The following is a 12,817-nucleotide window of genomic DNA, read 5'->3' on the forward strand; positions in this document are numbered from 1 at the left end:
TTAGTTAACTCTCCGTCTCTGTAGCAGATGTAACCCGATCCTTCCGACGGGTGAATATCCGCACAGCCACGGGTCCAGACGGCATTCCGGGCCGCGTCATCAGTGTGTGCACGAACCAAGTGGCTGGTGTTTTTACGGACATTTTCAACCTTTACCTCTCTTTGTCTGTTGTTCCCACATGCTTTAAAACGTCCACCATTGTGCCTGTTCTAAAGCAATCCAAAATCACTTGCTTAAATGACTGGCATCCTGTTGCTCTGACCCCCATCATCAGCAAATGCTTTGAGAGACTAATCAGAGATTACATCTGCTCTGTGCTGCCTCCATCACTAGACCCATTGCAGTTTGCTTACCGCAACATCACCGATGATGCCATTGCATCTACAATACACACTGCTCTCTCCCACCTGGAAAAAAAGAACACTTATGTGAGAATGTTGTTTGAAGACTACAGCTTGATGAGAAACTCCGGGCTCTGGGCTTAAACAGCTCGCTGTGCAGCTGGATCCTGGACTTCCTGTCAAGCAGACACCAGGTGGTTAGAATGGACAGCAACATCTCCTCATCACTGACCCTCAATACTGGAGCCCCACAGGGCTGTGTTCTCAGCCCACTCCTGTATTCCCTGTACACACATGACTGCGTGGCAACACACAGCTCCAATGCCATCATTAAGTTTGCTGATGACACGACGGTGGTAGGTCTGATCACTGACAATGATGAAACAGCCTACAGAGAGGAGGTGCACACTCTGACACACTGGTGTCAGGAGCACAACCTCTCCCTCAATGTCAGTAAGAAAAAGGAGCTTGTGGTGGACTTCAGGAGAAGAGATAGAGAACACAGTCCCATCACCATCAATGGAGCACCAGTGGAGAGAGTCAGCAGCTTCAAGTTCCTGGGTGTCCACATCACTGAGGAACTCACATGGTCGGTCCACACTGAGGCCGTTGTGAAGAAGGCTCATCAGTGCCTCTTCTTCCTGAGATGGCTGAGGAAGTTTGGAATGAACACCACATCCTCACACAGTTCTACACCAGCACTGTAGAGAGCATCCTGACTGGCTGCATCTCCACCTGGTACGGCAATAGCACCGCCCACAACTGCAAAGCACTGCAAAAGGTGGTGCAAACTGCCAGACACATCATCGGAGGTGAGCTTCCCTCCCTCCAGGACATATATACCAGGCGGTGTGTGAAAAAAGCTCGGAGGATCATCAGAGACTCCGGCCACCCAGGCCAGGGGCTGTTCTCACTGCTACCATCAGACAGGCGGTATCGTAGCATCAGGACCCGCACCAGCCGACTTCATGATAGCTTCTTCCCCCAAGCAATCAGACTTTTGAACCTTTGATCTCCCACGATCAAAATACATCAGCACTGCACTTTATTACTCTTACTCTTATATCTCACACCGGACTGTCATAAATGATATTATTATTATTATATTATATTCTCTCTTAACAACACACTGGCAACTTACTATCAACCGACAGCCTGAATGTCAATACAGTACATTACAACCTACTGTACATTTTATATATACTATATATACTTTTTTATTGTATAATGTGTATTCTATATTGTGTGTATTGTATAATGTACATTGTATGTTATTTGTATATTGTGTTATGTGTAGTTATGTGTAATTATGTGTATATTAGATTTTAAATTGTGTTGTAAATCTGATGTTTATTGTAAATTGGTATATGTCTCATCACTGTCACGACTGCAATGTTGCTCGGAACTGCACCCAAGAATTTCACACACTATTGCACTTGTGTATATGGTTGTGTGACAATAAAAGTGATTTGATTTGATTTTGATTTGAGAGTTTGAAGCGCTGGTCACATGGTTTTATGAATAATCATGAGGCAGCACCCTTCTCATACGGCAAGGCCACACCATCTCAATAATTATGAGACACTGATGACACGACAATGTGCTATAGTAAATTGAAACGCCATATCAAGTCATGTTAAATCGATGTTAATTTTAATTCCAGAAGAAAAACCATCCCTAAATAAACCACTTTCCTTTTAAAATTAAAAACTAATGGATGCTTACATCGTCTTCTACCATGTGTAATACATACACTAATGGGCCCAAACATTATGACCACCTGCCAAATATGCTGTTGGTCCTCCGTGTGCTGCCACAACATCACCGACCCGCCGAGGCATGGACTCTACAAGACTCCTGAAGTTGTCCTGTGTATCTGGCACAAAGACACTAGCAGCAGTTCCTTCAAGTTCTGTAAGTTGCACAGTGTGGAGCGGTTGTTACGGTAAGCAAATTGCAGTAAGTCCAGTGAAGCAGGCAGCACAGAGCATATGTAATCTCTGTTTCTCAAAGCATCTGCTGATGATTGGTGGAAGTGATTTTGGATTGCTTTGGTACAGACACAATGGTGGATGTTTTAAAGCATGTGGGGACCACAGACAATGAGAGGGAAAGGTTGAAAATGTCCATAAAAACACCAGCCAGTTGGTTCACGCACGCTCTGATGACGAGGCCCGGAATGCCGTCTGGACCCACGGCTTTCCGGATATTCACCCGTCGGAAGGATCAGGTTACATCTGCTACAGAGACTGAGATTGAACTAACCTCTGTAGCTTCAGCCACGGCAGCTCTCTCTGCGAGGGCGGTGTTGTTTCCCTCTAAACAAGCATAAAAATGTTATGTTTGACAGCGTGCACCCGTTTTTCTCCTCTGTGTTACACAGATTATTGCATCGATCTCAAAGCACTGCTTATCAAGAACAACCATAACAACAAACAATTGCGTGAGGGATTCACATCGATCTCAAACCCTCACCGCTCGGGAACAACCAACAACAACAAACAATTGTGGTAAGTCATGACATCCACTCATTTTATTTCTTCCTGCATTGCATGTCACCTGTTTACTATAGCTTCTTCCGTCAGTAGTGAGGGATTCACATGTGATAAATGTAAGGAATTAGTCAGGCTGACGAAGAAGGTTAATGAGTTAGAGACACGCATCCGAACGCTAGTGGAGGTTAGTGAGAAAGAGAAGCCGATAGATACTGTTTCGGATGCGGGTAGTACAGCGAGCAACATGCACACTTTGTTTCTGGCTCCAGAGCCCTTGCAGCAGGCCGTTTGGGTAACGTCTCGGCAGCATACTCGCTTAGCAAAGCGACACTACTCCCCCATTCCTTTTAGGGTTTCCAATTGATTCTCCTCACAATTGATGCACCCACTGAGAAATATGTTGAAAGAGCCCAAATAATAGGTGATTCTATTGTTAGGAATGTGGAAATAGAGACTCCAGACACTATTGGTAAATGCATTTCCGGGGCTCGAGCGTCTGACATCAGATCAAGTTTACAAGTGCTGGATAATGCTAAATGTAGATTTTCTAAAATTGTTTTTCATGTCGGCACTAATAATGCTTCACCAGTCAGAGATCACTAGAAATAATGTTAAAGAGATGTGTGAACTTGCATAAACTCAGGCGTGGTGACGAGGTTTATAGTAGATTAGTGTCACTGAATGGCTGGATGTCTGAGTGGTGTCCGGAGAATAGCATAGGGTTTATAGACAATTGGAAGAGTTTTTGGGGTAGACCTGACCTGCTAAAGAGAGACGGACTCCAACCCTCCACGGAAGGTGCCGCTCTCCTCTCTAGTAATTTGGCTCATATTCTTAATAATGATAGTATCTGACTAACTGAAGCCCAGGTCAGGCAGCAGACAAACTGGTTAATCTGAACGTCAGCTAGCTGCCTTGAGACGTCTCACAGGTCACATAAACTACAACACATAGAGACTGTCTCACCTAGATATCGTATAGAGAATGTCTGTTCCCCGAAACACCAAACACAAAACTTTCACTAAATAATTTAGAAAAAATTTGATTACGGTTAAACTTGGAATAAAAAAAAAAATAAAATAAAATAAAATTCAAGATAAACATCATATGAAGGTAGGGCTACTAAACATTAAATCTCTTTCTACTAAAGCACTAATTGTAAAGGAAATTATTACAGATCATTGTTTGGATGTGCTCTCTTTGACCGAAACCTGGCTTAAATCGGATGAATATATTAGTTTAAATGAATCTACTCCCACAGGTTATTGTTCTAAACATGAGCCTCATCTGAAGGGTCGAGGAGGTGGTGTTGCTACAATTTACAGTTAAGTTTTTGGTGTTACTCAGAGGACAGGATATAATTGTAAGTCTTTTGAAATAATAATGCTTAATGTGACACCGTTAGATATAAAAATAAAACTATGTCATCTTTTGCCCTTGCTACAGTATATAGATCACCTGGGCCTTATTCTGATTTCCTTGGTGAATTTACTCATTTTTTTACCAGACCTTGTAGTTGCTGTAGATAGAGCTTTAATTGTTGGTGACTTCAACATTCACATAAATAATGAAAATGACACATTGGGATTAGCATTTATCGATATTCTCAACTCTCTTGGAGTCAGACAAAATGTGACAGGACCAACTCATCGCCATAATCATACGCTAGATTTAATTCTGTCATATGGAGTTGATGTTGATACTATAGAAATTCCACCGCAGAGCGATGACATCTCAGATCATTATCTCGTATCTTGTATGCTGTAATCAGCTAATGTTACTCAATCTACACCACGCTATCATTCAGATAGAACTATTCTTTCGATCACTAAAGATGGCTTCACTAATAATCTTCCAGATCTATCTCTTACACTCAATAAGCCCCAAAGTCTAGAAGAACATGATGAAATAACAGAAAAGATCTAGCACTCTTGATAGTGCCCCCCCCCGATTAAAGAAAAAAGCCCCGCACCATGGTACAATGATCACACTCATGCTCTCGAGAGTAGCTCAGAAAATGGAGCGCAAGTGGAAGAATACAAAATCAGAGGTATTTAGCGGTGCATGGCAGGATAGTGTCTGTAGCTACAGACATGCACTAAAAGCTGCCAGGTCAGCATATATTAGCAAACTCACAGAAAATAACCACAACAATCCTAGGTGTTTATTGATCAAATTTAAATAATCAGAAATAAAATTGGAATTATGCAGTCTGTCACAGTACCTCAGAAAAGAATGTGTCAAAATTTTCCTCACGTGCAGCTTCAATCTTTTGCTGTCATAGGTCACGAAGAGCTAACAAAACTTATCGAAACATCAAAAGCCACAACATGTATGTTAGATCCAATACCAACTAAGCTCTTAAAAGAGGTATTCCCTGTAATCTCAGAACCTCTTCTTAATATTATGAACTCCTCGCTATCCTTAGGACATGTCCCAAGAATCTTTAAAATGGCAGTTATCAAACCGCTTACTAAGAAGCCACAACTTGATCCTGGAGAATTGGCTAATTATTGACTGATTTCAAATCTCATGTTTATGTTGAAAATACCAGAAAATGTAGTGTCCTCCCAACTATGTGTATTTCTATAGAGAAATAGTGTATATGAACAATTTCAGTCAGGATTTAGGCCCCATCACAGTACAGAGACTGGAGTGTTAAAGTGTGGAATAATGACAGTACAATGACTTTGTAGGGATGCTTTGAATGTACACAGTGGGATGTCTTTGGTAGTGTAGATATTAATGAATAGGTTAAAACAGTGACTGATTACATACATTTTTGTGTAGACTCTGTAATCTCTACTAAGATTTTCAAAGTCTACCCTAATGATAAACCTTGGGTGTCTAAAGAATTAAAGACCCTCATAAATGAGAAAAGAAAGGCATATAGAAATCAGGATGTGATCATTTTAAGGGACATACAGAGGCAGATCAAAAGGCAAATACAAATAGATAAGCATATTTATAAGCAAAAAATAGAGGCATCTCTGACATCTGGTAACTCTAGACATGCTTGGCAGGGGATTAAGATTATGACAAATGTCCCCCATAAGGGAAGAGGTAAATCGCCTCTGGTGCTGCAAGATAATGAAGATGGCCAACCAGCTTAACTCATACTTCTGCCATTTTGAAAGTGGATGTGGGGACGCTGTTTCAGCAATGTCGTTATTACCTACAACTAATTTTTCCGCTGGTCTTTATATTAATGAACTAGATGTCAGTCAGATTTTTAGAAAATGTAATCCTCGTAAAAGTCCAGGCCCAGAAAAGATATGTGGTAATGTTTTAAAGCATTGTGCTGCCCAGTTAGCGCCAGTTTTTACTGATATTTTTAGGGCATCTTATAATATTGGCTTTATGGAAAACATCTACAATAGTTCCAGTAGCAAAAGTTATTAGACCTTCAGGATTAAATGATTTTCGACCAATAGCATTGACATCACTAGTGATGAAGTGTTTTGAGCGATTAGTGAAAAAGTACATCGTATCCCAAACACAGCATCTTATAGATCCAATGCAATTTGCATATCAAGCTTCTAGGGGGGTAGAGGATGTAATCTTGACTGTACTGCATCTGTTGCATTCTCACTTTGAGAAACCAAAGACTCATGCTTAAGTTTTATTTGCAGATTTCTCATCCGCCTTTAATAGTATTTCCCCTAGTACATTAGCAGTTATACTGGCAAAATAATTTTTTACTTGAAAGTAGGCTGATTACATGGGTGACTGATTTCCTTAGTTTTATTACCCAGCAGGTTCATCTCAGGGATGTGTTTTATCACCATTTTTATTTATTTTATATACTAATTCTTGTTTAAGTACTTTTACGAATAGATATATCATTAAGTATGCAGATGATACTGTTTTAGTGAGCCTTTTACATGATGGGGAGGAAGAGCATGGGCCTGTCCTTGAGTTTTTTTTTTAAACTGGTGTGAGAAATCAAATCTACTAAACATCTCCAAAACAAAGGAGATGTCTACTGATTTCAGAGAGCAGAAAATATCAAATCCTACATTAATTAATGGGGAGCCAATTCAATCAGTTACAAATTATAAATACCTCTGTACAGTGCTTGACCACAAGCTTAAATGGGACATGTGAACCGATTATATAAGTAAGAAGACACAACAGAGAATGTTTTTCCTAAATAAATTACTCTCCTTTAATGTCCACAACAGAATGCTTTTGATGTTTTATGGTGCTTTTATTGAAAGTGTTATGGCATTCTGTATTACTTGTTGGTATGGTAATGCTACCGAGGTACAGAAGAAATCAGTAAGGAAAGTGGTAGCAATGGCAAGTAAATTGCTAGGGATTACGTTACCGAGTATAGAAAGTATTTATAAAGAGAGTGATAAATATGGCAAATAATATTGTGAGTGACCAGAGGCATCCTTTGGCCTCTGCTTTTGAATTGTTGCCATCTGGCCGACGGTATTGTGGTCCCCGTTGTATGAAAAACAGGTCCAAATTATCCTTTATCCCTCAAGCAATTAAATGTTTAAATTCTCCTTTTAATAGCTGTTAACTGAAGACCAGCTGGTCTGGTCATTCATTCATTCATTTATTCCACTCATTATTCTCTTTTTTAAATACTGTGTTTTTTGTTTTATATATGCCAACCGTGATTTCTGATGTCTGTGTGATTATGCTGCAAACCATTTTCCCTACAGGGACAAATATACGAACTAACTAATGTGGATTGTGCACCAATTTTGCACCGATATGACTATGCAAACTCAGTTGACAAGCAATGAAAGTAGCTACATGGTTAGCTAGTTAGATATAAGCTCATTGTCATGGAGAGCAAAAGATGGACTTTATTTACTTTCCAGCATTGCGTCTCACCAACTAGGTAACAACGTAGTGTGAAATCAACACTCAGCAGACACAATCCACCACCACACCATTGTCTGCTGAGCTGCAAAAAGATGCTCTGAGAAACTATAGCAAACAGATGTGATAAATATGAGTGACATGTTTGTCAGGGACAGGGTTAACATTATATTAGTTATATTGAAACGGCAAAATGATGGGGTCATTGTTTATTAACTTTCCAGTAAGTATTTCACAAACTAGTAAGCAACTTACTGTGAACACACTGCTTAACTCCGCACCGCTTAACACCGCACTGTCTGCAGAACCACCGTCACCAGAACCATCGTCAGCCCAGCTCTGTAAACAGTGGAGTCGGAGCACGCTCTGCTGGACAAACTACATTATGACACCAATTCTAAAGTATTGTTTTTTTGCATTATATATTCTGAAAAAAAGTTTTCATATCTGCACATATCGGTAAACATATACACCGATACGATATATCTGTGAAAGGCTAATATTGGCCGATAATATCGTCCAACCGATAAATCGGTCGGGTACTTGTATCAATGAAATCAAAGATTGGATGGCCAGAAATTTCCTTCTACTCAATTCCTACAAAACAGAGGTACTAATTATTGGACCAAAAACCTCTAAAAATAAGCCGCTAAAATATAATTTGACTCTCGATGTATGTACTGTTACATCGTCTTCAACAGCAAAGAACTCAGGTGTTATATCTGATACCAATCTGTCCTTTGAAAAACAAATTACCAATGTTTGTAGAACAGCATTCTTCCACCTAAGAAATATTGTTAAATTATGACACATGCTCTCTGTTGCTGATGCTGAAAAAATAATTCATGCATTCATGACCTCAAGGCTAGATTATTGTACTGCATTACTGGGAGGATGTCCAGCAAGATCAATAAATAAACTTCAATTGGTTCAAAATGCAGCAGCCAGAGTGCTGACTAGAACCAAGAAATATGATCATATTAGCCCCATTTTAACATCGTTACATTGGCTACCTGTTACATTTCATATTAATTTTTAAATTCTGTTAACTACGTACAAACCTTTGAATGGTCTAGCTCCGCAGTACTTAAGTGACCTTCTACCACGCTATATTCCATCACGTTCATTACAATCGCAAAATTCTGGCCTGTTAATAGTTCCTAGAATATCAAAATCCACAAAAGGAGGTAGATCCTTTTCATATTTGGCTCCTAAACTATGGAACAGTCTCCCTAACACTGTTCGAGATGCAGACACGCTCACTCAGTTTAAGTCTAGACTCATATTTAGCCAGGCATACACCTAATTTATCCTTCAACTCACAATTAGGCTGCTTTAGTTAGGTCTGCCGAAACCAGAAACACTGATCATGATCTATACAGCGTTTCTGCAGGTTCGAAGGAATGACATTTAAGACTTAAGACTTTTTAAGGCCAAATAAAAGAAAAAAATTTACCTCTGAGACTACTTGGATATCTCTGGACATGTTTTTTATATTTTATTGTGCATTTGTGTTTTCTTTATGTATAATATGTATTGAAAATGTTAACAGATTAAATGATGAAAGAGAACTTTGCTGCATAATTAGTTATGACGTATACTGAAAACAGATTGTATACTAAATATTAAATATAGATAATACATTTTCATATTATGTATATTATTAATTTTATAATTTTATTTAATTATATTATTATTGTTTTGTATATTATTTTTATTTTTTTGAAATTGACTGTTTCAGATGGCAGAGAAAATACCTGTATATGTCAAATGGAGCTCAAGAGAGGAGATGAGAGATGTAACAGATGTGTAGTTCTGTGAGTAGTTCTGTTAGCTTTACAATTATTGTCAAAGGTGATGTAAAATAAGGAAGCGCCAAGATCTGAAAGGCGTCAAAAGACGCTCCAACCTCACGCACTTGCAAACCGTCACGTTGCCAGCTTTGTCAATTATAAGCAGGAGCAACAGTTAGCACATCGCTTGCTTACAGAGACGCAAAATAACGCCATTTGCATTTCTGATTAACGGGTTTATGAAGGTTTATACATGTGCAACATCTTAAGTTCAGTAAAAATGCGCTTCACGGTGCATGCTTACACTAAACTCAAGTGTCGGCTGCTAAATGATGGATGCACGAGAGAGAGAGAGATGATTTTGACTCACGCAGATTCTTCTGTTTTAAGCGTCTGCTCTATTCACGCCCCAAAATTTAAGACCTCAGCAAATGAAATTTAAGACTTCTTGTAATTTAAGATATTTAAGACTTTTTATGGCCTTAATTTTAAAAAGTAAATTTAAGACTTTAAGGACCCACGGAAACCCTGCAATAAATTGAATGGCATCTATGCTAATACTATTCTATGTTTCCCTGTCTCAACCTCGGGACTCCTATCCTGAGGTCACCAGAACCGGCTGGATCCAGCTCCGTTCCTGCTTCATGTTGGACTCCACTGCTATGTGTCTCTGAGTGATGACGACTAATAGCAGCCGGTGCCAGCCAAACATCATTTCAGTCTATTACGATGGACTTCAGAGGATGAACTGATGCCAACTCCAACCATAAGACATGGGATACATCATATGCCATTGCCTGAACCTTGGACTTAGGATAGACCTCACCGAAATTACCGGCAGGTTGAACTGCGATGCACCTCACTGATATCTGCCTACATCACCTCAGTCTATTGATGGACTACACTCTTATAATGGAATACATAGACTATCAATTAATTGCCAACAAAAGCCTTCATCAGCCAACTAACAAAGGACAATGCATCTATGTGATCTTCTGCAGTTAATCCAGGATGGACTTCAAGACAGTAGTCATTAATCTTACTTAGTTTCGTAATTTTAAACCATGACTTGCACTATACATACGTAATATTGGCATTATATTCATGATGTTAGTCAGAGGGGAACTGGCCCCACAGTGAGCCTGATCTCTCCCAAGGTTATTTTTCTCCATTAACCAACATCTATGGAGTTTTGTGTTCCTTGCCACAGTCGCCTTCGGCTTGCTCACTGGAGTTATAAATACAATTATTATTTAATTACTTATTTTTAAACACAATTCACAATCGTATTTTATCAAACTACACAATGATGACTCTTAAGACATTATAGATATTACAGTTTCATTTTCTGTTAATGCATGATTTTCTGTAAAGCTGCTTTGAAACAATGTGTGTTGTGAAAGGCACTATACAAATAAAAATTACTTAACTTGAGGTAGGTGGCACTTGTCAAACTGACGTCCACATGGTTTCCCAGCAGAATATTGCCCAGAGAATCACACTCACTCCACTGGCTTGTCATCTTCCCACAGTGCATCCTGTTGCCATCACTTCTCCAGGTAAATGGCGGACACGTACAAGGTCGTCCACGTGATGGAAAAGAAAATGGGACTCATCGGACCAGGCGAGCTTCTTCCACTGCTTCAAGGTCCAGTTCCATAGCTTGGGTGCCCATTGTAGGCGCTACTGATGGTGGACAGGGGTCATCATGGGCACTCTGACCGGTCTGCGGCTACGCAGCCCCATACACAGCAGGGTGCAATGCACTGTGTGTTGTGACACATTCCTCCTGTATCCATCATTAAAATTTTCTGTGACTTTTGCCACAGTAGACCTTCTTTCGGTTCAGACCAGATGGGATAGCCTTCATTGCCCTCACGCATCAATGAGCCTTGGCTGCCCAACACCCTGTCGCCGGTTTGTGGTTTGTCCCTCCTCGGACCACTGTCGGTAGGTACTCACCACTGCTGACCGGGAGCACCCCACAAGCCTTGCCATTTCAGAGATGCTCTGACCCAGTTGTTTGGCTATAACAATTTGGCCCTTGTCAAAGTCGCTCAGGTCTTTATTCCTGCCTATTTCTCCTGCATTCAAAAGTTGACAATGAGAACTGATTGTTCGCTTACCATCTAATCTACCCAGACCTTGACATGTGGCTTTGTTGGGAAATGATTAACGTTATTTGCTTCAACTGTGAATGGTCATAATGTTTTGGCTCATCATTGTACTTATCTGTTAACATCTCAGTAAATGTAGTTTAGTGTTTCATGACCCTTTAAACACAGAGTATGTTATTTACTATGGTGGGTCGCTACTTTGTCCATTTTAAAATCTGGGTTTAGAAGCAAAACCAGTTGAGAACCACTGGGCTAGAAATCCAACCAACACAGGACAACGAAATAAAATTATAAAGTGTGCTTTATTATTTGCAGTTGAATGGCAAGTGCACATCATAGATCCAAAAACGTGCAGTGCCGCTGGTAAAAAACCAGTACAGTACATGCACCTTTTTAAAGTGAGCACTTAAAAACAGTAAGGAACTGTTTTGAGTGATAAAACGACTTGTAAAATGATGGTCGATTGACATGAATATGTAAATCATTTAAGGAAGAAACATACCTGAAGAAATATAATAATCTTCATCTCCCTGTTGTTCCTCTTCTTTTATCTCCTCCTGCTTCACTTCGATCTTCACTGGTGTCTGCAGCATCTGCTGTTCTCCAGCGTTACAGACAGAAGTCAGAGACTCAGTGGAGGTTTGATAATCATATTCATTACTCTGTTGTTCCTCTTCTTTTATCTCCTCCTGCTTCACTTCAATCTTCACTGGTATCTGCAGCATTTGCTGTTCTCCAGTGTTACAGACAGAAGTCAGAGACTCTGTGGAGGATTGATCACCCTGATTACCATCAGTAGAACAGAGTAAAGTGAGCTGTGAGTCCTGTGTGTCTCTGGATCTCTGTTCAGAGAGTTTGTCCAGCAGTCGCTGTGGTGTGGACTGATCTCTGCCACTCCACACTGAATCCTGACATTCTGTGGAGGTCCCATCAGTCACACACACTGAAGATTGACAAGAAACCTTTTCCAGCTCCTGACAAACACAACACAATCACATCTGTACCGTTCAGCATATCACATCATTTGAAAGCTTACAATCTCAACTTTAAGGATGAAATGAATGTTTAACCTGTAACCTGTCATCTCTCTCCTTCAGTTTTATCTTCAGTGACGTCACCTCTTTCTTCAGCTGAGAGATTTCTGTGATGAAATCATCAATATCCAGCATGGACAGATCAGATTTACTGCAGATCACATCCACCTGCTCTCTCATGATGAACATCTGAAC

At 40.0% G+C, this 12,817-nt stretch overlaps 2 protein-coding genes across 5 annotated transcripts in view; both read right to left on the reverse strand.

The window, feature by feature from the left end:
- The window catches only part of LOC127420297 (zinc finger protein 208-like), a 264,845-nt gene extending 256,784 nt beyond the window's left edge, over window positions 1-8,061 (reverse strand). Inside the window, exon 1 of the mRNA XM_051662481.1 lies at window positions 7,934-8,061. The gene's annotated coding sequence lies outside the window, so the exon portion shown is untranslated. The remainder of the gene's footprint in view (window positions 1-7,933) is intronic.
- The window catches only part of LOC127420295 (zinc finger protein 501-like), a 379,903-nt gene that overhangs the window by 70,531 nt on the left and 296,555 nt on the right, over window positions 1-12,817 (reverse strand). The window contains exons 2-3 of one of the 4 annotated variants that reach the window (XM_051662471.1): window positions 12,659-12,811; window positions 12,091-12,562 (exon numbers count right to left, since the gene is read on the reverse strand). The exons of 1 other annotated variant lie outside the window; for it this stretch is intronic. In XM_051662471.1, coding sequence (XP_051518431.1) covers window positions 12,091-12,562; window positions 12,659-12,811 — 625 coding nt within the window. Of the gene's footprint in view, window positions 1-7,933; window positions 8,063-12,090; window positions 12,563-12,658; window positions 12,812-12,817 lie in introns of those variants that run through there. 2 more of the 4 variants (XM_051662470.1, XM_051662474.1) reach the window with 2 other exon arrangements.

Source organism: Myxocyprinus asiaticus, chromosome 29, assembly GCF_019703515.2.
Source record: "Myxocyprinus asiaticus isolate MX2 ecotype Aquarium Trade chromosome 29, UBuf_Myxa_2, whole genome shotgun sequence".
Classification (NCBI taxonomy): Eukaryota; Metazoa; Chordata; class Actinopteri; order Cypriniformes; family Catostomidae; genus Myxocyprinus; species Myxocyprinus asiaticus.